Below are 24,101 nucleotides of genomic sequence, written 5' to 3' on the forward strand. Positions count from 1 at the left end.
TTGTCAATATACCTGGATAGGCTTATTATTATTATTATTATTATTATTATTATTTAACTTTTTATTGTGATCTGGGTAAAAGCTTACAGAGCTAATTGGTTTTCCATACCTGGACACACTTTTGTTCTACCACTTACTGAACACTTACTATGTGCCAACAATGTTCCCTGTTGGAGATGCATTCTATAAAATTCAGTGAAGAATCCGTGGCCTTGTGAACTTACATCCTGGTGGGGAAGACAAAGAATTAGATAAATAAGTATATTACTTCCCTGTGGGATGATGTGGAGAAAAATAAAGCAGGGAAGGAAGATGGGGTAGTGTGGTAGAGGGGGTATTCAATGGTAAAGAAGGAATACCCTACCAAAAAGTTGGCATTGGAGTTCCCTCACCCAAAGAAGGTGAGGGAGCAACTGTTGCAGATATCTGGGGAAAAGGGATCCGTCAAGTACAAAGTGCAGAGGAGCAAGTGTGCTGGTGTGTTTGAGAAACAGCAGGTAGCCATAATGGCTAAAGGGAGTGAGAAAGGGAGGAGTAGTGTGAGGTGAGAACAGAGGACAGGAGGTGGGGCAGATCTTGTTTCAAAGAAGGACAAACTGCCCTCCTTCCCAGGAGCACTGGGAAGGTTTGCTCCAGGAGCACTGGGAAGGTTTGCTGGGGGGTGTTGTTGGGCCATCTGGAAGGACCAACAGGAGTTCTCTGAGCAGAGGGAACACCACATGAAGTGGGTAGAAGTAGCATATCCAGACACTGCCAGTACTTTGATGGGGCTGAAGGCCAGAGCACTTGTGGAGAAAGAGGAGATGAGCTAGAAAAGAAAGCAAGAGCAGACCAGGAAGGACCTGAAGGCTGAGACAGTTTTTCCCAAGAACAACCACACCTCTGCTTTGCAGAATGCATTAGCCACTTCTCAGGCACTTTTCTCTCATAACAGTTTGTTTCTTGACTTCTTGGATGCCATACTTTCTCAGTTTTTCTCCTTCTCATTTGCTAGCTCCTTTTCCTGCTCATCCTTTTAATATCAGAATACCTCAGGCTTGTTCCTCTCATTGTAGTGTTTCTGATACACGTGATAAGATGCTCAAATAGAATATAGCCAAGTGTCCTCCCATCCTGACTTGAAGTACCAGACAATATATATGATGACAGACCATAAAGCCTTTCTGCTTGAATTAGACAATCATCTGCCTTAATATTATAAGAAATTGAGGTAGAAGTGCTTGAGAATACAGGTTTCTCTGCAGAGTTGTTCGTGTGCTGTGGTATGGTTTCTCTGACTTCAATTCAAATGAGGTGGGCTTCAAGAGAACTACAAAAGGAGAACTTACCATTTGTGCCCTGGTCTGGAAACCACAGAATGGCATGTTAATGTTCACCAAAAGAAATCTAAGGGCCCGAAAATGATGCTGGAGTGGCTTGCCTGGAAGCAGAACAAATAGAGCTGCACTGGGAAGGGGCTGCCCTTCTACCTGGGCAGGACGCATTTGCCTGGACCGCATGAGGACATTAAGGAGAGCTGCCTAGATTTATCTTAACAAAACCTGTCCAGGGAGACAGCTAGGAAGGTCCATGTGGCCCCAGCTGGAGGGAGAAGCCCAGGGCCAAGGGAGAAGTTGCTCAGCTGGAGAAGGGGCACAGCCCCTACCATGGGAATGGCAGCCAGAGGTCTCAGAGGGATCTCTGCAGAACCCACAGAAGCACCCAGGAAGGAAGAGCCAACATTTGTGCATTTGCCATCCCAATAGCAGGTGGCAAGCACCAGCCTCAGAAGACCATGATCTTGCCCCCTAATTGGCCACCCCTGGATCCAACCCTCAGAGTCCCTAGGTGGCACAAATAGCTAAGTGCTTGGCTACTAACCAAAAGGTTGGTGGCTCAAATCTACCCAGCGATTCCTTGGAAGAAAGGCCTGGCAATATACTTCCACATGATCAGCCATGACAGCCCTATGGAGCACAGGTCTTCTCTGACACACGTGGGGCCACCATGAGTCAGAGTCAACACAACAGCAACTGGTATGGCTTATTTTTGAATCCAACCTTGGGAGGGTCAGAAATTAAGGCTACTGAATAGGAGAGAAGGAGGAGCTAAAAATTAGTAAGACACCCTCCACCACCACCACCCAGCTCACTCAGGTCTGGGTCAGGGAGAAGATTTAAAATGGATATAAGTTTGGGAGTTCTGGTTTTCAAACTAGGCTGGCTGGAGTTATTTGATTATTAAACTGAACTAGACTTTCTATAATTTAGACTTTCTGTTATCTAAGAATGACTGGAAAAGTTACAAGACTTGCCTGAAATTTCATCCAGAGAAGATTTAAAGGGGCAGTGAGAGAATGAACTTGGTTTATGAATAAACCAATTAAATAAGCACCAGCACAACTGCACAGAAAGCTTGTCCCTGAGCAGCAAGACAGTCATCAGAGACTCTGGACACCTGCAGAGAGGAGTTCAGAAAGCCTGGAGCCAGTGAGGGTAGTGTGGCCTGGCAGGGACTTGGAAGGGGATGGGCCAGTGGAGGATGCAGCCAGTGGGCTGGCGGTTGGAAAGGTTTCCTTTGAACAACTGGGGCAGACTGTCTCGGTCATTGTTTACTTAGGCATAGTGAGCAGGATGTGCAGACTGCTCCAAGATGAAGCAGATGAGGATTCTCTGGGGTGACTTGTCAAGGAAGGTAGAGAGATCTGGGTTTCTTTCCCGGGGTGCCTAAATGTTGCGCAAGAAGAAATGGTCAGTGAGATTAACCTCTAGTTTACTCTTAGAGAAACAAGGCAAGGGCCCCTGGGTAGTGCACATGGTTAAGTACTGGGCTACTAACAAACACAACCAGAGGCACCTCTGAAGAAAGGCCTGGAGATTGCTTCCAGAAGATCCCAGCCTTGAACACCCTATGGAGCAGTTGTACACTGACATGCATGGGGTCACCATGAGTTGGAACTGACTTGAGGGTATCTGGCTTTGTTTTTGGTTTTCCTTTGAAATAAAGCTCCTAGCTGACATGCTGGTAAATTAAGAATTCATGTGGGCACCCTGACCTAGAGTGAAGGGCTTCTCTGGAGGACTGCAGGGACACTGGTGGGATGCCAGCCAGAGGCCCACTACACATCTGTCAGTTTGTCCTACTGTGGTGGCTTGCGTGTTGCTGTGAGGCTGGAGTCTATGCTACCAGTGTTTTGAGTACTAGCAGGGTCACCCGTGGTGGACAGGTTTCAGTGCAGCTTCCAGACTAAGACAGACTTGGAAGAAGGAAGAGGCCATCTACTTCTCAAAGAATTGACTAGTGAAAACCTTATGAATACCAGTGAAACACTGTTTGACATATTACTGGAAAACTTTATGAATAGCCCTGAAACCTTGTCTGATATAGTACCAGAAGAAGAGCCCCTCAGATTGGAAGGCACTCAAAATACGACTGGGGAAAAGCTGCCTCCTCAGAGTAGAGACAATCTTAATGATGTGGATGGACTAAAGCTTTCAGGACTTTGCTTTGTGGATGTGGGATGACTCAAAATGAGAATAAATAGTTGCAAACATCCATTAATAATTGGAACATGGAATATACAAAGTATGAATCTAGGAAAATTGGAAGTTGTCAAAAAGGAAATGGAGCACATAAAGATTGATATCCTAGGCATTAGTGAGCTGAAATGGACTGGTTTTGGCCATTTTGAATCAGACAACCATATGATCTACTATGCCGGGAATGAGGAATTGAACAGAAATGGTGTGGCATTCATTGTCACAAAGAATGCTTCAAGATCTATCCTGAAGTACAGTGCTGTCAGTGATAGGATAATATCCATACACCTATGAGGAAGACCAATTAACACACTATTATTCAAGTTTACGTACCAACCACCAAAGCCAAAGATGAGGAAATTGAAGATTATTACCAACTTCTGCAGTCTGAAATCGACTGAACATGCAATCAAGATGTGTTGATTATCACTCGTGATTGGAATTCAAAAGTTGAAAACAAAGAAGAATCACCAGCAGTTGCAAAGTATGGCCCTGGTGATAGAAATAACGCTAGAGATCGCATGATAGAATTTTGCAAGACCAATAGCTTATTCATTGCAAATACCCGTTTTCAACAACACAAACGGTGGCTATACACATGGACTTAATGAAATGGAGTACACAGGAATCAGATCAACTACATCTGTGGAAAAAGGTGATGGAGAACTCAATATCTTCAACCAAAACAAGGCCAGGAGCTGACTGTGGAATAGACCATTAACTGCTCATATGCAAGTTCAAGTTGAAGCTGAAGACAATTAAAACAAGCCCATGAGAGCCAAAATGTGACCCTGATTATATTTAGAGACCACCTAAAGAAGAGATTTAATGCATTGAATACCAATGTCTGATAACCAGAGGAATTGTAAGGTGACACCAAGAACATCATCCATGAAGAAAGCAAAGAGGTCATTAAAAAGGCAGAAAGGAAGAAAAGGCCAAAATGAATGTCAGAAGAGACTCTGAAACTTGTCCTTGAACAGAGAGTAGCTAAAGCAAATGGAAGAACTGACAAGATAAAAGACATAAACAGAAGATTTCAAAGAGCAGCTCAAGAAGACAAAGTCAATTATTACAATGAAATGTACAGAGATCTGGAATTAGAAAACCAAAAGGGAAGAACACGCTTGGCATTTCTCAAGCTGAAAGAACTGAAGAAAAAATTCAGGCCTCGAGTTACAATATTGAAAGATTCTTTGGGCAAAATATTGAATGATGTAGCAAACATCAAAAGAAGATGGAAGAAATACACAGAGTCACTGTACCAAAAAAAATGGTTGATGTTCATCCATTTCAGAAGGTGGCATATGATCAAGAACTGATGGTATTGAAGGAAGAAGTTGAAGCTGCACTGAAGGAATTGGCGAAGAACAAAGCTCCAGGAATTGATAAAATACCCAGTGAGGTGATTCAACAAACAGATGCTGTGCTGGAGGCATTCACTCAGCTATGCCAAGAAATTTGGAAGACAGCAACCTGGTCAACTGACTGGAAGAGATCCATATTTGTACTCATTCCAAAGAAAGGTGGTCCCACAGAATGTGGAAATTATCAAACAATATCATTAATATCACATAAAGTAAAATCTTGCTGAAGATGATTCAAACACGGGTTGCAGCAATATATTGACAGAGAACTTCCAAAAATGCAAGCTGGATTCAGAAGAGGACGTGGAACAAGGGATATCATTGCTTTCCCCAGGTGTGCTTTCCAGAGCAATTATTGCGAGCCCCCTTGGCCCCATGTGACATGCAGTCCCTTTACCATTCTCTCCCAAGTCCCTCTGAAATTAGCTACTGCTGGAGTCCTCCAAGCTGGGGCAAAGCTCCTCCTAGTTTAAACCATTTACTAGACTCGGCCTAACTTGTAGACAACTTTGAACCCATGACCTGTGCTGACCATCCTCTGTGCTTATACTCTTGCTCTTTGCTAGGATATTGGCTTCAGTAGCAACTGTATATGCCCCCAGGCAAGCCCTGGGCTGAAGAGTAGGTATTTCTATCACTTCATCCTCTGACAGCTACTCCAGTCCTCTTAAAGACTGCATCACTGTTTTATTCACCACTAAGAAAAAACACTGCCAATTAAATTATGACTGATAGTGTTTAATTTCCACATCCATTGTGACTCATCCCTACTGTGAAAAAATGTGTCAGAGAATAGGTAAACTATGATGATAGGACCTTCCTCATGATGTGAGGACTAACAAGATCATGCATGCAAAGTGCTTAGCACAACGAGTAGCACAGTAAACACTCAATAATGATAGCTGTTTTTACTCCAGTCCTCCAGCAGCTCACTACTGCACACCTCTCCAGCCTCATGCTTCCTTCTGCCTCTGCTCTGGCTATGACAGATGACTTACTGCCTCCGCCTCTTAGCTCTTCCTGCAGTGCCCCATCCCCACCGGCCCCCTTGTTAACTTCCACCAAACCTACCATGTCCTCAGCTGTCACTGCCTCTGGAATGCCTTCCCTGATCATCTCCACTTTCCGTGTTCTTTCTCATTTGTCACATAAGGGTCACACAACAAATCCAGAATTATTTGCTTCCTCGTCTGTCTCCTTCCCTAGAACAGGACTCTGAGGACAGGGACTGAGTTGTTTATCTTTGTGTCTCCAGTTCCTGGCACAGTGTCTGGCCCATGTAGAGGCCCAAGAAATGCTTGCTAAATGAGTGACACTCTTCTGATGTTTAATACCCGAGTCCTTGGGTCGCACAAATGGTTAAACACTTGGCTACTAACCTAAAGGTTGGAGGTTCAGTTCTACCCAGAAGTGCCTTGAAGAAAAGTCTGGCAATCTACTTCTGAAAGATCACAGCCATTGAAAACTCTATGGGGTACATTTCTACTCTGATATGCATGGGGTTTCCATAAGTTGGAATCGACTCCATAGCAACCTGAATTTGCATAGCATTTTATAGATTAACAATTAAAAAAAAACCAAACTATTTCCTCATTTCATTGACCTGAGCAGGTAGAACAGGTGGTGATGGCCTTGTTTTACAGTTGAAAAAACTGGGCAGACACATTAAGGGACCCACCTGAGTGCCCAGAGCCAGGTTAGTGACAGAAGAAGAATTAGAGCCTAGTCTCTGGCCTCTTACCAGCTTAGAGGTTGATGGGCCCTTGGCTTAGAACAGAGCAAACAAACAGCCTGCTGATCAGACAGCCTGCAGACATGTTTTGAAGAAGCTGCCAGCAATTAAAACCTTAGAGATTTCACACAGAAATCCCATTACTAGCTTTAAAATCTAAGCATCCAGCAACCTTGGTCATGCACACCCACCTGGCAACAATTGGTGAAGTGTGTGCTCTAGCTTCTCAGGGTGTACACCCTCCCTATTTCTTGTACTCACGTACAACAAAAATGTACCACCAAACCAAGAATGAAACCCACTGCCAATGAGTCAATTCCAACTCAGAGCAACTCCCGTAAGGTTTCCAAGGCTGTAAATCTTTATGGAAGTAGCCTGCTTTATCTTCCTCCCATGGAGCAGCTGGTGGATTTGAACTGGCACCCTTAAAGCCTTTCCCACTGTGTCACCAGAGCTTCTTGTGCCTCACCACAGTAAACAATAAATTTGCAACCCCTACTTAGAAATTAGGAGCTCTGGTGGCATAGTGCCTAAGGCATTTGACTGCTAACCAGAAGGCTGGCAGTTCAAACCCACCAGCCACTCCTCAGAAGGAAAGTTAGGCAATCTACTTCCGTAGTGATGCTGCCTTGGAAACCCAGGGAGGGGTTTTTGTGAGTCAGATCTGACTGCAGTGAGTTTGGTTTTTTGGTTTTTGGTACTTAGAAATTATCCTGCCAGATGGTGATCCTTGTGGGCAAGATCTCCATCCTCTTTGTGGTTATGTCTGTGGTCCTTAGCTTGGTGCCTGCTATGTCATCAGTGAGCAGGGGTGTGGTAGTTCAGTTTGTGTGTCAGTTTGGTTGGGCCTGGTTGAGTGGCTTGGCAGCTGGATGTAGTTATTCCCCATGATGAGACTGGTATTCAACTCCATGGTGAAACTACTGTGAGCAGCTGAGTAGCTGCCTTAAGGGCGTGGTCTGCTTCCTGTATATAAGAAGCAGCTTTGGGAATGCTTATGGCATGCTTGAACCCTGCATGTAGCTGTGTCGTTATTCAGCAGCCTGCCACGCTCTGCTGATCTTGGGACTTTCAGTGGACTTGAATGAATGGCCTACAGTGTGGTTTGGTAACATCAGGACTGTGCCTTTTTACTTGTTAACCTTGGGCTTGTCAGTCTCAGCAGCCAACAGCTGTCTGAGTGAAGAAAAGCCTCTAGCTCCAGTGGGCCAGGAGCAGGAGGCAGAACTGAAGCCCAAGGTCAAGGGGCTTTCATCCAGCCCCTAGAGCCTGGCGCTTTGAACTCGGACTTAAAGCCTCCAAAATTGTAAGAGAATAAACTCCTATTTGTTAAGGCCATCCCATTGGTGGTATATTCTTGTCAGAGCAGCACTAGGTAACCAAAACAAGGGGTGAAGCAGGTCTGATTGGGTCTCTAGAGAACACCACCTGCAGTTGTCAGTAAGCTTGAGACTTTGGCAGGGACTGGGGACCAGTGTGTTCCTGCCTTGGCTGTGGTCTTCCTCCCCAAGTCTGCCTTGGGATGGGAAAGAGGGGGATTGAACCAGCTCCTTTCTCCTCCCCAGCACAAAGGGGACAGTGGGGTCCAGAAGCTGGACAGCTTGAAGAGTGACCGACTGAGGACAGTCCAGCTCAATGTTTGCAAAAGTGAAGAAGTGGAGGAAGTGGTGGAGATCATCCGCTCAAGCTTGAAGAACCCTGAGACAGGTAGGGGTGTACTTGGGGCAGCAGAGGTGTTGTGTGGGGCCATTCTAAGGGGACCCTCCCTCAGTTACACCCTCCATTTACTGTAATCCTGCCAAAAATTCCTTTCTTTATTGTTTACAGTCTTCTTCCTGCGCAGTAGGAAGAAGTGGCTTTAATTTAACATGCCCATATAATAGGGCAATGTGAAATAAAGCCAGAAGGTGATTTCAGAATCCATAGGAGTGGTAAAGGGATGTGGACTGGTTCAGGTCAGTTCAGCCAACAGTCACTGAATGCCTGCTCTGGGCCAGGTGCTGGACTGACTGCTAGGGACACAGTCCCTACCCTGAGACCTCACAGTTTGGTGGGGGCACTGATCTGGGTGATGTCATGGACCAGTGTTCTGAGAGAGGTAGACAAGCACAGGAAAGAGGGACTTAGCCTAGTCTTGGGGGTGGGGGAGGAGAACGAGACAGTTGGGGCATGTTGGGGCAGAGAACGAGTTTACCATTCCAGTAAAGGGGAGAGCATAGACAGAGGTTCTGTAGTGGGAAACAGCAGGGTGTACTGGGAAAAGAGAAACAGTTTGGTATAGGTTGTGGGTCAAGTCTGGTGGAGGTGGAGGCAGCAGATGGGACTGGAGAGGGGGCCAGATATCCAGGGCTTTGGGTGTCAGACAAGGGAGCATTGCCAAGGGCAGCAGGAGCAGTCACTGGAGGGATTTTAACATGGGGAATAACCTAGTCAAATTTGTGACATCTCATGCTGGGGACTGTGGAGGGTATATTTAAGGGGGGCACATGAAGAAAGATCTCAAAGTAAGGTAGTGGGCACTGGGAAAGAAGAGAGATCAGATCTGAGGAATACTGAGAAAGCGTAACTGGCTGGACTCAGTGATTGATGAATGTGGGTATAAGAGAGAGGCAAGAGATCCCTATGCTGGACATCTGCCCCCCTCACTGGAAGGGGCATGTTGGGGAGATGCTGAAGCACCCATGAGACACCCTAGCGGAGGGTCCTGGCTGGAGATCAGGTGCCCTTGGGGGGAAGTGAGACTGGGGTGGAGGAGATGCAAGGAGGGACTTGGTGAACGTGGGGATTGGGCACCAGGAGAGGGCAGGAGACCAAGGAAGAACTGTCAAAGACATTGGAGAATGTGCCCCCGAAGCTAAAGGAACAGAAAATTTGGGGGCCAGTAGCTGACAGAGTCAAATGCTGCAGAAAGTACCCATTACTCAGGCATCCTCCCAGGTAGGCCACCACATGGAGGACTTTGGTGGCAGGGGCTCTTCTACAAGTCCAGAGACACCATTCACCTAGAATACAACAGTAATGGTGCTCCCCAGAGTTTGGCAGCATGGCAGCATCCTGGAGTAGCTAGTCTGGCTACTCTTTCGTCTATGAGATTTGCCCTTGAGCTTCCTGGCAGCCCGTGTAGACAGGGAAGCATGCTTCAAGTGAGCCTCATTTCAGCTCTCTGCTTTCCTGCCGAATGGGTTGGAGGCAGCTCTTCTGAGCAGTGACTAGGTACTGAGGGAAGTGGTTGGGTAACCACTGTGTTGGGCACTCTGCTTAGTGTTTATGAGTCAAGTGGAAATGCTGGTCATCTTGAGCAACCCCCTCAGAAGCCTCTGTGCTATGAGGCATCAGGCAGAGCGGCTGTTGTCAGGCTGTCAGCCTATCACTGATGTATGTATGACCTTGTCAGTCCACTGCCGTCCCTACCCCCCACGACAGGCCATTCTCAATGCCGGCCCCCCTTCTCTGAGAAGAGGCCCGTAAGTTCCTGAACTCACTGAACATCTGTTTAATAATTAATAGGCAGAGCCAAAGCGCCTGTCCCATTAAGAAAAAGCAGTATGGGTCCCACTGCGATGATTACCAGCTCAGAATGCATAGCCTGCTTCACCCCCTCCCCAGTGGTAAATCCTCCCGCTGCCTGCCTTCCTCACCCGGCTGGGATATTGCCTTAATAAACTATTAGGCAAGAAAACAGCTGCAGTCAGCACCATAAAGCCACTTCATTACAGCCTGTGGGTTTTGTGGTGATTTAAGATGCTCATGGAAAGGAATCGTCACTGTGGACCTGAGGAGAGAATGAGGCTGCTTAGGGCTGTGGTCCTAGTCCCGACACGGGGTTGGGACTACTTCTGTGGCCTATATTGGACTGGCCAGTTAGCCTAACTGGGCAAAGCGTGAGGAAGTGCCCACCCCCAAAATTGGATCTGGGCTCAAACCAGAGCACCACCCCTGAGGCACAAACCTTTTCCGACTGCTTTTTTCCATATGATGCATTCAGGGGTGGGTTTGATAAATCACTCACCATGACCTTACTTAACCAATATTGCATTTCTTGGGAAAAGATTTGAAGATTTTTAGGTCTGAGAAAGAAAATAAATTAGTCAGATATGTGGTTGTGTGTGACACACACACACACACACACACACACACTCACTCACACTAAGGTGGTCTTTCCTAGGAAAGCAGAAATTCCTCCCTCTTCTCAGACAATGCTGACTTTGAACTCCAGGTGGCGCCCTCCCAGAACTTCAGACTGTCTTGCCAATTCCTAAACAGTAGCCACTGTTGACTCACATCCAAGCAGGAAACTTCCAGAAGAGTTGTCTCCATTCCCTAAGCTGTGGGGGGCACATTTGGATGGCAAGTTTGATGTCCTTCACCTTGGTTCCTGCTTGGAGGAAGCCAGCCACAGGGGGTGAGATGAAGGGATTGCATGATTTAAGCCGGTGAGCCATCTGCTACCAGTCCTCCCCAGCAGGACTCTGAAGGCCTGGACATCTGGAGCCTGTGACCAGCCCTCCGCCTCCCACCCCAGGGGGAAGCTGAGTGACTGAGCCAACTGGTGTGCTGTGAGCATCGTCTGATCTTAGTACCATCACTTACCAGTCAGTTTGGTAAATGTTATTGAGTAGGTACCTGCTGTATACGTGGTAGTGGCTGAGCACCAGGACAGATACGACCTGGCAGGAAGACTTTACAGTTGGACAAGAACCAAGTATGCATTGGTGGCTTCTGCGCAGGACTTCTGAGGGGCAGCTATAGCATTGATGGGACATTATCAATGCCATGGGCAGGGAAGACCTTACATATGGACACCCTCAGTCTGGGAATGAGAGGACTGGATTTACTCTGAGCTTAACCTCTTATTAAGGAGCCCATTGGTACAGTAGTTAAGGCATTTTGCTGCTAACCAAAAGGTTGGCAGTTTGAACCCACCTAGCCACTCTGTGGGAGAAAGATAAGGCAGTCTGATTTATAGCCTTGGAAACCCTGTGAGAGTTGACTTGATAGCAGTGAGTGTGGGTTTTGGTTTTCACTTCTAACTGGAAATATGACCTTAGGTTTATACCTTTACTTCTTTGGGCCTCAACTTGCCCATCTGTGAAATGGGAAAAGTACTTCACAAGCCATCCCGTGCTCACCCAGATCCAGCTACTGTAGCATCGTGGGTAGAATTTCAACAAAAGTTGTTCTCTGGCTGAGAGTGGGGGAGGTGAGCAGAGGTTGGAAGGGGCTGTGATGTCAGGGAGTAGTGGCAGGCTGTTCAGACTTAGAGAAGGCAGAATATGGACAGAACAGTATGGAGCAGGAAGTGACTGATGAGAGCAGCCGGGCTGCCTATAGGAAGATGGGTCAGCTGAGGGTCCTGGGTAAAGACACACACAGAGGGAGGAGGTTTCTCTAATAACACAGAGTGGAAACAGGAAGGAACCAACAACAGCAGGGAGGATAGAGCGTGAGAGCTGTGCTGTCAGACAGACTTGGTCCACACCTGCCCCTTTGCTTGTTAGCTGGATGACGTTGTGCCAAGTGCCTCATCCAGATACAGGACAATTTCGGTTGACCAATTATAGGTGGGTTGTGAAGATCAGGTGAGTTAATGGGTGCAAAGTGCTTAGTTCAGAGCCTGGCAGCTGTCATTTTGATTTTCATCAGTAATATTAAAGTAGTTGGTGGTGACTCATTAGATGGGGAGAAGTGAAGGAGCCAGGAGTCAAAGATGAAAGTGAAGCTGTTAACAAAGAGGAGGAACTGGCTTGGGCAGTTTGGGAAATTGATGTGTTCATTGTTGTTTAGGTGAGTTGGGGACCTGTGAGACATTAGGTGGAGGTGACTATCAGGAGGAGGAAACTGGGGTCAGGAGAAAGCCATAACTCTCATGGGGTACATGGGAACCACTGATGTTGAGGTGATGTTTGGGGCCATTGCAGGTAAGTAGCTGTAACTCAGGCCAGCAGGAGTGTGGTTTTGAGTTTATTCAGAATGTTGCCTGAGCACTCCAGAGAGCTACTGGGTCCACAAACAGTTACTACTTATCAACTCATCAAAGCAATCATCCATGAGTAATGTTCTTCACAGGCTAAATTCAATTAAACGTTTTTTGGATATCAGTGCCAGCTATAATGGTTTTGATTTTTGTGTGTAGAAAAGAGATTATATGCATTTGAGGTCGTGTGATACTGTCTTGTATGAATTCAAGCACAAAGCACCTGGAAGATTCCACAAACTGAGTGACTGGGCCAACTGAGCCAGTGTAATTTGGGAGAAGCAGGCCTAAGACAGGTCGTTAGAAGACCTTTATATTAAAGGGGCAGGTGTGAGGGAGGATGGAGGATGGTCATTAATGCCAAGGGACAAGTGAGTGCTAAGGGGGATCAGAGTGAAGGTCGGCAGGAGCAGGTGGTCTTTAGCATACAGCACCCTGGAGAGCCTAGAGACTGCAGGGTCTGGACCAGCAAGAGGTAGGACTGAGAACCCAGAAAGGTCAGGAAATAGAAAACTGGAGAGGAAAGATTATGTTTTCAGAAGTCTAGCCTTAGAAAAAAGGAGAGAAGACTGTGGCGTACGGGATAGCATGGTTAAAAGAGGTTTCATTAAGATATGGGGACATGGTTTTTGTAGATATTTGTTCTTTTAACACTTATTGAGCACCTAATGTGTACAGAAGGAGCTCTGGTAGTGTAGAGTTTGGCTGCTAACCAGAAGGTTGGTGGTTTAAACCCCATCAGCTGTTCTGCAGGGAGAAGATGAGGCAGTCTGCTTCCGTAAAGATTTACAGCATTGGAAACCCAGTGGGGGTTGTTATGCATCAGAATCGACTTGATGGCAATGGGTTTGTTTGTTTTTAATGTGTACAGAGGAGTTCCTGGGTGGTGCAAACAGTTAACCACTTGCCTGCTAACTGAAAAGTTGAGGGTTTGAGTTTACCCAGGGGTTCCCCAGCAGAAAGCCCTGGCAATCTGCTTCTGAAAAGTCAGCGTTGAAAATGTGATGGAGCACAGTTCTACTCTGACACACGTGGAGTCACCATCAGCCACAATTGACTGGACAGCAATTTTTATTTATTTATTTTTAAATGTGTACAATGTTGAGGAGAAGGAGCCAGGGACAAGGGAAAAGTTGGTTGCAGTTGCCTAAACAGGAGGGAAGGATTGGTGGGTTGTAGTTGAGAAGATGGAGCATGAACTATCAGCCTAGAATAGTAGAGAGTGGCTTCCTGCTCTTCCTGGGAAGAGAGAGTGGCTGAAGCCTCAGGGGAGGCTGCAGGGCTAGGCTGGAAGCTGTGGGAGGCTGGGGTAGATGACTCTGATCTCCTCATTAGTGGCCACTGCCAGGTCGTGGATGAGACAGAGAGGGAGGCTTCAGAGCTGCCGCTATGGGGGGTGGGAAAGAGCACTTCATGAACATTTTGTTAACCAGCAATTTCCTTTCCCTAATAAATGTCCTTAATTCTCCATAATTGAGGGAGAAGACACCAGAGGTCAGCTGATGAAGCTTTAATTTGGGTAACACGGAAGGAAAGCAGCTAGAGAGCAATTACTCTGTCATTGACACAAACTCATTTCCATGATTAACTCTAAAAGCAGGCAGGGCAAAGGACCGAGGTGGGGAGCTCTGTTCTGAGACTGCTGGAGGCCATGAGGAGACTGTAAACCCTGAGGGTTTCCACAATAAAGAGGCAGCACAGACTCTGTCCTGGGGCCTGTCCAGTGTTTGCACCCAAAACACCAAACTCAACAAGGATCCTACAAAACAAAGCTGCTCCTTCTTGCCTCTTTCCTCCAATTCTACTCTGCCTCAGACTTACTGGGTAAACTTAAGTCAGTCCTTTCCTCTCAGGGCCTCAGTTTCTCTATCTGTAAAACTAGTTATCAGACTAAATGAACTCCAAGGAAACTTCTACCACTATTGTTCTCTGAGTCTACAAAAGCCAGCTGTCCCTTGTATAGTTCATCAGGAAACAGTCAAGCCAAGTATGTGTGTGTGTATTTTTTTTTCCATGAGCATTTTTTTAAACTGTGATTTAGGTGAAAATTTACAGAGCAAAGTCATTTTCCGTACAGCAGTGTGTACACATTTTGTCTCATAACATTGACTACAATTCCCCAAAATGTAACAGTTCTCGTCTCACTTCCTCCCCATAGTTACATCTTTACTGTGGCCTTCCCTCCCATGTACTCCTGCCTCCTGAGTTGTCTCCCTGTGCATACACAGCCCTTCTATTCTCCCACGATTGATTTCTCTAAGGAGTATATCTACCTGATGTAAATGTTCAGCCCATATGCCTATTATTTGGCTAGAAGCCACAGGAGTGAGTTCAATTCCAGACCTGAAGAGTAGCTAGGGACCATAGTCTCAGGGGTCTCACCAGGCTCTATCAAACCAGCAAACCTGGTCTTTTATTTTTTTTATGATTTTGAGTTTTGTTCCACATTGTTCTCCTACTCTATCCAGGATCCCCAATACCAATCCCCCTCCAAGTTTTTGACAGGGCACCATCTAGTTCTTCTGGTCTCATGGTCATAATAGGCTAAGGATTGATTGCATGGTCTACCAGTCCCCTGAACTAGGTGTTTCCATGCATCTTTGGTTTTCTTCATTCTTCTTTGCTCTGGACAAGGAGAGACCTATTGTTGCATCTAGATGGCCACCTGCAAGCTTTTAAGACCTCAGTTGCTAATCACCAAAGTAGTATGTAGAACAATTTTTTGTGTAGTATGTTATACCAACTAAGATTGATGCCCCATGCAACCTTGGACCTGAGCCACAGGTCCAACTACTTGTTCCCTCCATGTAGCTGGCTGTAGCCAAGAAGTCACTATAACCTTGTCCCAAGTCAAGTATATTTGAAGAGTATACATTTGCTCTGACCCTCTACTTATCCCTGTGGGATCACACAAGGATGAAGGGTGGTTCTACCTGTGAGGCCAGAGATCTACACATGGGATATTGGTGGACAGGTTACTGTGGCATGACTTACCATGTGAGATAACCAGCAAACAATGCCATGACTCAGAGAAGAGAGATTAGGGTCAATTGTTAGGAAGGGCTTACGGTGGAGAAGGACTGGGGCCTGGCCTGAAATCAAGTCTTGGCCGGGCCTCAGCTTGCTGTGTGACCTTGGATGCTGGGCCCCCTCTCTGGACCTCCCAGGGGGTTGGTCTGGAAGATTCCTGAGGTTCCCTGGCTTCAAGCAAGAGGGAGAATGTAATCAAAGGCACAGAGACGGAGTGAATAAACAAGTGCATGGATATGGGGTGCAGGGCAGTTGAGGGAAAGGGAGACTGGATGGGGTGCAGTAGAAGTGTTTGAGGTGAGATGGGGTTTGAGGCTTGGGAACGCAGCAGGCCTGGGTCACGATTCAGGCAGTAGCAATAGCCAGCCTTGGTGAGATGAAGACGGGGTATTCTAGATTGCAGGGAAGGCCACGGCCAGCATTTGGGGCCTATCTCCTATCATCCTTGGGTGACCCTAAAAATGTTATATGGGCAAGAGGCTGGTAAGTCATGGGAGATGGGGACAAAAGTGAGGAGGGGGCTGGGCTTCAGGCTGATGTATGAGGCTGAGCTCCTGTGGTGACTGCCGGACTGTCCTCTCCTGTCCAGGGCTGTGGGGCCTGGTGAACAATGCAGGCATCTCCACCTTCGGGGAGGTGGAGTTCACCAGCATGGAGACCTACAAGGAGGTGGCAGAAGTGAACCTCTGGGGGACAGTACGGATGACAAAATCCTTTCTCCCCCTCATCCGAAGGGCCAAAGGTAAGTTAGAAAGTGACCTCCTTCCTGCCTCCTGGACCTGCTCCACCCTTCCATTTTGGCTCAGATGCCAAGGCCTATCTCAGCAGGTCCAACATGCATAACCCAGCAGGCTGAGCTCCTGAAGCCATGCTGGGCCTGGGGATGTTGGTGAACAGAATTTCTGTGACCAGCTATAATCCCACTTCTGGAACCTAATCTAGAGTAATAGCCACCCAGTGCACAAAGCTTTGTGTGCACATTATATTAGTAGGGTGTGGTTAAGTCAGGTTTGGCATATTCATTCTATTGGTTATTATGCTGTAGGATTTTTTTTTTTTTTATGAGACAATTAGGGTATTAAGTTTTTTTTTTAAATGAAGAGTAGAAATTTGGAAGAACAAAACACTCAAACCATGTTGGGTAGCCAAATGTAAACAAATCATCTAAGAAGTCACTGACTGGTTTTCTCCCTAGAATAGCAAACTATTGTGCAAAAAAGGCAAGACCCATAGACTCTGTCCTAAAGTCCCAGCAATAACAGGGGTGCATGCACACAGAGAGCAGCTATAGGATTTTAGAAGAAAACCCCAACCCTTCAATAACCTTGACCATAGAGGTTCTTACGGGGTGCCTCCTGCAGTGTTCAGGATATGCTGTGGGTACTTTCCCGAGCCCCTTCCTGGTGGTCTGCTTCTAGGTCTACCTGGGGTCACATGTCCAGGCTGGACAGGTTCTACCTCCAGCCCCACTGCCTTCAGTGCTGGGAGAAGCCGTGGGAAAGGGATGTGTGGTTTTCAGAAAGAGCACCTAAAGGTCTATGCTGTCTAGCACCCACAGGCCATGCTGTCTTCTTCCAGGTTGCCACTCTCTTCCAGTGCCCAAGACCGCCCACATGTCCTAGCCCTGAAGTCAGGTTCAGAATTCCTGCACCTCCCCAGCCTGCGCCCCTGTTTGCCGGCTGTCTTGAGCTCCCAGGGTAGAGTGGAGTTGGGGGATCTGTTCTAATAGCACAGGTCCTTCTGCTTTTCCAGAGTTGCCTCAAGGTCCTCCCTGCAGGCCTCAGCCCTCCAGTGTCCTCCTTCCTCTGCACTCCCATGTCCCGCCCTATTGTTGCCCTCAGTCAATCCACACTTGGACTCAGCCTTATTACTAGTCTGTATGTCTTATTACTTGAGCTCAATTTGAAGCTCCCCAAGGCTCTATTTCTCCTTGACCAGCATCAGGCCTTGCGTATAGTGAATGCCATACAGACACAGCTGTGTTACCTCCCACATTCTCCCATTGCATTTCACCCTAAATTATCATTTCCCAGCAAGGCATTGTGTCTTGATTACAGTGTCCCTTTCTGGTATGCAAGACTTGTTTCTCCCTCATTTCTCTTTCTCTGGGAACTACTGGGGATGTTGACACTGATGTCTGGGCCCAGAGCTAGTTTTCATTACTATCTTAGTTTCCTCATGCTGTTGTAACAGAAGCACCACAGACGGGTGGCTTTAAAGAACAGACATTTATTTTCTCACAGTTTAGAAGGTGAGGAGTCTGAATTCCGGCCACTGGCTTCAGGAGAAGGCTCTTGCAGTCAGCCCTGGGGGAGGATCCTTCTCTCAGCTTCTGTAGCCCCAGCGTTTGTCTGTCCTTGGCAGTTCTCACCTGTGCATCTGTCTGCCCCATTTGTGCCTGCTTGTCTGTGTCTGTTGCTCATTGTGTAACTCAGAAGTGATTAGGTTTAGGGCACAACCTGTACTGATAGGGCCTCATTAACATAACAATGAGATCCTTGCTTCCAGACAGGATTACAGCCACAGGCATGTTGTTGTTAGGTGCCATCATTCTGTTCACACTCATAGTGACCCTAGGTACAATAGAACGCAGAACGCAGCACTGCCTGGTCCCGTGTCATCCTAACAGTCATTGCTATGCTTGAGCCACGGGCATGGGGGTTAGGATTCATCTCAGTTCTCTAGTGCTGCCGTGACAGAAATACCACAAGTGGGTGATTTTAACAAATTTATTTTCTCAGTTTAGGAAATAAGAAGGCCAAATTCGAGGCACTGGCTCTAGGGGAAGGCTTACTCTGTCGGCTCTGGGGGAAGGTCCTTTTGTCTTCTCAGCTTCTGTTCCTTGGTTCCTTGGCAGTCATCATGTGGTGTGTGTCTTCCCCCATCTGTGCTTGCTTGCATCTGTGCCCAAACTGCTACTTTTATATTTCAAAAATGATTGATTAACACATACCCTGCACTGATAGGGTGATTTAACATAACAAAGAAAACTCTGTTCCCAAGTGGAATTACATTCACAGGTAGAAAGGTTAGAATTACAACACATATTTTTTGGGGACACAAATCCGTAACAGGATTCCAAAACATATCTTGGGAGGGATACAATTCAGTTCATAACCACTACCAAATAAAAAAGGGCTCCTGGCTGTGGGTGGCTCAAAATCCAGGCCCCAGCATGGTAGGCACCAAAATAGGTGTGAGAGGCCAGGATGGCCAGGTTCCAGCCAGGGCTCCAGAAAGCTGCCAGGCCACGGCCTCTGCCCCATGAGGCAGTGTCACCTGAGCAGGTATTTGCCATCTCTCTCCATAGGCCGCGTTGTCAACATCAGCAGCATGCTGGGCCGCATGGCCAACCCAGCCCGCTCCCCATACTGCATCACCAAGTTTGGGGTGGAGGCCTTCTCTGACTGCCTGCGCTATGAGATGCAGCCGCTGGGTGTGAAGGTCAGTGTGGTGGAACCTGGCAACTTCATCGCAGGCACTAGCCTCTACAGCCCTGAGCGCATCCAGGCCATCGCCAAGAAAATGTGGGACGACCTGCCTGAGGTAGTACGCAAGGACTACGGCAAGAAATACTTTGATGAGAAGATCGCCAAGATGGAGAACTACTGCAACAGCGGTTCCACAGACACAACTCCTGTCATCAAAGCTGTCACACATGCCCTGACTGCTAACACCCCCTATACCCGCTACCACCCCATGGACTACTACTGGTGGCTGCGGATGCAGCTCATGACCCACTTGCCCGCAGCAGTCTCTGACAAAATCTATATACACTAAGGAGTTTCTCTGTGGCCTCTGTCATGGAGCCCTGTGGGAGGGAGAAGTAAGGGGGCAGGGAGAAACTGAGGGAGGGACTTATATAGTCACCTCTTGTACCCACTTGTGGCTCATCCACAGCAGTGTCCTCGGAGGACCCACTAACCACAGGGAGTAATCCAGTGTGACCTATTTGCATAGTGAGTGGTTTGAGCCTTCACAAAAGGAGTATGTAGTGATGGGCCGGGGGCCCCTAAACCCCGGGGCAAACATGGTGCATCCATTTTTCTGGAGTTTATTTTATACAAAGATTTGGGAAAACAACTTTATATTAAAAAACAGATTTATTGAAGAATCCAAATTCCCTTATATTTTTAAGCCAAAATGTTAGTTCATAAAGTTTAACTCATTTGATCCTAAGGCAGTCTTTTTCTTATATGTGAAGAATGTGTGGCCCAAAGAAGATACAAACCCACTGCCAGTGAGTCAACTCTGACTCATAGTGAACTCTGTAGGGTTTCCAAGCCTGTAAATCTTTATGGAAGCAGACCACCTCATCTTTCTCCCTCAGAGCAGCTGGTGGGCTCAAACCACTGATCTTTTGGTTGTTGTTGTTGTTATGTGCCGTCGAGTCAAACCCGACTCATAGCGACCCCTCCTTGGGTTTCCAAGGCAGTATCACTACGGAAGTAGGATTGCCCAACCTTCCTTCCGAGGAGTGGCTGGTGGGTTTGAACCGCCAGCCATCTGGTTAGCAGGCAAGTGTCTTAGCCACTATGCTAAAAATGCCTTAGCCCCTGCACCACCAGAGCTCCTTAAAGAGGATACAGGAATAACTTTTGTATTTGTTTGTATGTGGAGCAACTGGGCTTGAACCTGGATCTTTTGGGCCTACATTTTGTGTTTTGTAAGAAGTTGTACAGACACGTCACATTCCAGGGCTGTTTGGATGCATTTACCTGAGAATCATCTGAGCCACACATACCAAGTGCCTACTGTGTGCCCCCATTTCATGTCCATGGTGCTGTGGCAGCTGGGTGATTCAGGGCTGTTCATGGAGGGGGTGGGACCGTTTTAGGGCTTTTCCACTTGGGATTTTTCTGATGCCTTTTAGGACTTAAGGATAGACTTGTATGGAGATGCTCTTTGGCTAAGGGGGGCAGTTTGTTCCTCATTTGGGTCTGTTTGGTTTGGCCTGGGGTGGAATTGAGTCTTAGCCATGGTGCTAAGACTGGGCACTGTGGCCCCTTCTCCCCAAGGGTGGGTCCGGGATCAAGTCTCTATCTGCCTCACTGATTCTCACACTCACACAACACATCTGTTTCTTGGTGGTTCGTCTTCCTGCTATTACCTTATTTTTAATAAAGAAGCCAGGTCACTGACAGGAGAGTCTGTGTCCTCACTTCTTCAGTTTGGGTCTGAAACAACCTTCCTTGCAATTGCAAGGGTCTGAATGTTTGGACCAAACCGAGGCACCACCGTCCCCAGGTGGTTGCAGGCTCAGGGCAGAGTCCTGAGGACCAGTCTGGAACTCGCACTAGAATTCATCCCTCTCCCTGGAGGAGCAGGGCCTGCCGCTAGAGGGCTCCCTGCTTCCTCCGCAGCTGGTGCGGGCCACCCCAGATCTTTTCTTCGGAGCTTCCACCCAAGCCTGAGGTTTCTCAAAGCGTTCGTGATCCACTCCGTGGAGACAGTCTAGACACAAAGAAGCAAGCCCCCTTTAGAAACTCTTCCTGCTCCTCTAACAAATGCCTGGCTTAAACCTGGAGCCTGATGCCATGAGAACCCGGGCAGCGGGAATGAGCCCCTAGGGGCAGAGGTGAGGGTAAGGGGGGGGTCTCACGATGTGCAGTTTGTCTTTGGGGGCCTTTGTCTCTGTCTTCTAACAGGGCCGCCCCCTCTCAGTTCCCAATCTGCAGGTTAAGGCCAGGAGGGCCCAGTAGGGCTGAAACCCTCCTGAGCCCTGAGAGGCAGGGCACTCCTGGCTATTGTGTTTACATACCAATAAGATCTTTTTGTACCAGGACCCTTTCAGGCGGATTTTGTTTTCATGCTTGATTTTATCAAAGGAAAATGGATGCAGCCCTTGGCATTAACCTATGCATTGCTACCCGAGAACTAGAGGGAACGGGATATGGTCACATGCTCTAGATCCGGGTCAGCAGTAAACTGGAGAAGCTGCATCCGCTGGGGTCTCCAGGAATAAGACGGGACCGCTGGGCTGACTTGCAGACTCTGATGTTTGATTTTTATTCCAGTGATTGAAAGCCCAGATAATCTCAATGCTCGTTAAAAGCTCACAATTTCCATTCATTTTGTCAGCCTAGAGCCAGCTGATCTGGTTTGGATCTTTACAAGAGAGAACTGAAGTAGCTAGAACAAGGATTGCTGCTCTCATTTTGTAGATGATTATCGTGAGACCCAAAGAGAGGAAGTGTCTGGGGAGAACTGAGGCAGTACAAGTGTTTTTTGGCTGTGAGTTGTCCCTTCTTGTGAGGGTGGGGTAGTGAGGAGGCCTTCCATAGGCTGCATCTAGCTTGCACTGTCTGGTTCTGCCTGAACAATTGGTGCCCACAAGCTCTGGCTTGGTGGGAGTGGCATCTCCAGCATTCCTCCCCTTGGAAAGAGTCACTGGGCCCATGAGGCCTGAGGATTCTCGTCCCACTGTTTCCTCAGTCTGGTAATCCAGGGCCTATATTGTAGGAGTCAACAAGCAGCAGGCCATCGTTAGTCAGTAGCTACCCGGCACCAGGCCCAGAAGCAAAGCATTCATTCTCATTTGACCTTCACCAGGGCCTGTGAGTTGAGAGAGGGTCCAGCAGCCCCTGCCGGTTTCAGCTCTGCCACCCACTGTGATGTGACCTTGAGCAAGTCAAGAGCCTCACAGGCTAGAAGAGGGAAGGCGTTGCACACAAAGCCTGGAGCTGTGGGAGGGGTTCAAGCCAGCTCAGATTGTACCCAGGACTTTGCCCAGTTCCTCTGTCTGTAGGGGACCCTGGTCTGCTGCCTCCAGCCAGCGCTAACCCTGCTGAGACTGGGGGAGGGCTTTTTGTAAGATTTCCTGACACTGTCTTGTTACCCAGCTCATGCTGCACATAACATTTCACCTGAGGCCAAGAAGGGGTATAAGTGGGCGACAAGCTGGCCTGGTATTGCCTGTTAAAAGCACCTAGGGCTGTGCCCCTGACACCCATGGCAGGGAATCTGCTAAAGAGTCCCCACTTGTGTGAACCTCTCTTCCCTAGTGCAGGGCCGGTGTGAGCAGAGGCTCCCCCAGTATGGGGGGAGGGAGTATCTGTGCTCAGCTGCCAGATAATGAGGCACAGCTATGCAGTGCTGGGCACTTTTCACAGCCAGTTGGCCACCTCCTCTCACCTGATTCTCACCTCAGCCTGGGAGCTAGGTAGGGTGGGGTTATTATCTATTATCTATTTTATGGATAAGGAAGTCCCTCACACCATGAGCCCTAGGATTGGGTCTCCAAACCAGGTCTAACTTCAGCACAGAGCTAGTGATACATGAAAAGCCGAGACAACAGCACCAGGATCTCAAATAACGAGGAAAAAATACCTCAATTATGTAACAGAAAAATGTTTAAGCAGATGCACAATAACTACAACAGAGTACAGGCATGTAAGCCAGTGCCTCCTTCCCTTCCCCTCTGGACCACTTTGAACCAGTTCATTCATAGCTGATGAAGTGAAATCAGAACAGACCTGCATTTATAAAATGTGGTGTACCAGAATGATTATTGGAACAGGAAAAATTATGGTCAAAGTCCTGGATTGGGACACTCAGAAGAGGTGTAGTGAGCCCTTTCAGAAGCCTAATGTAGGAAATTGGATCATTGCCAGGACTGTGGAGCATAACATACATTTAAAGCAGTGTGGTCAGCTGCCATCTTTGAGTGGAGTACCGTTGTTTCCAATTCTGCTGATCAAGAGATTTGATTGATATGCAACATGCACACTGGCCTTGTTTTCTAAGAGGGAGATTAAGTTTCCTTTACCTCAGTTATTGTTCTGTTACACCCACATTTTACAAATTCAGGTCCCTTCTGGTTTCACTTTGTTGGCCATGGCTGAAGCAAGAACCAGTTCAAAGCCTTTCTCTGGACTAGGAGGAGCCCACCGTCTTCCTTCCAGTAGGAAAGCCTCATGTGACCTAACACTGCTCCATTCTGACGGGATGCTCTAGGAATACCAAAGCCTCGACCTTGGGCAGGGAGCTCTGGTAGTATAGTGCCTAAGCTATTTGACTGCTAACCAGAAGGCCAGCGGTTCAAACCCACCAGCCACACCTCAGAAGGAAGGTTGGTCAATCAAATTCTGTAGTGATACCACCTTGGAAACCCAAGAAGGTTGCTATGAGTCTGATCCGACTCAACAGCAGTATACTGCATTGCTTAACCTTGGGCAGGGTTGATTCTTCTCTCAAAGGGTTTGAGGGTTATATGAGCAAAGAGCTTGAGAAATGCAGGGATTCTCTCTCCTCTGATAAGGTGATGGAAACAGAGCAAAACAGAACAAAAGAAAGCCAAAAATCCAGAGCGTAAATCCTTTCTGGTGTGTGCAGGCACTGAGGAAGGGTGATTAGTGAGTGGCTGCTTCAGAGGTGCAGGGCAAGCACTGGTTGGGCTGACAGAGGCTTCCGGGACCCCACAATTTCAGACAAGGAAAAGAGATCAACCATCATCAAGCCTGACTCCACCTCCCAGACAA

General features: G+C 47.5%; 1 protein-coding gene across 1 annotated transcript in view; it reads left to right on the forward strand.

Moving 5' to 3' along the window:
* Positions 1 to 19,401, forward strand: part of BDH1 (3-hydroxybutyrate dehydrogenase 1) — a 53,839-nt gene extending 34,438 nt beyond the window's left edge. The window contains exons 4-6 of the mRNA XM_007948017.1: positions 8,183 to 8,324; positions 16,211 to 16,363; positions 18,932 to 19,401. Coding sequence (XP_007946208.1) covers positions 8,183 to 8,324; positions 16,211 to 16,363; positions 18,932 to 19,401 — 765 coding nt within the window. The remainder of the gene's footprint in view (positions 1 to 8,182; positions 8,325 to 16,210; positions 16,364 to 18,931) is intronic.
* Positions 19,402 to 24,101: the final 4,700 nt, after the last annotated feature.

Source organism: Orycteropus afer, unplaced genomic scaffold, assembly GCF_000298275.1.
Source record: "Orycteropus afer afer isolate SDZICR_OR568_19922 unplaced genomic scaffold, OryAfe1.0 scaffold00198, whole genome shotgun sequence".
NCBI classification, from domain to species: domain Eukaryota; kingdom Metazoa; phylum Chordata; class Mammalia; order Tubulidentata; family Orycteropodidae; genus Orycteropus; species Orycteropus afer.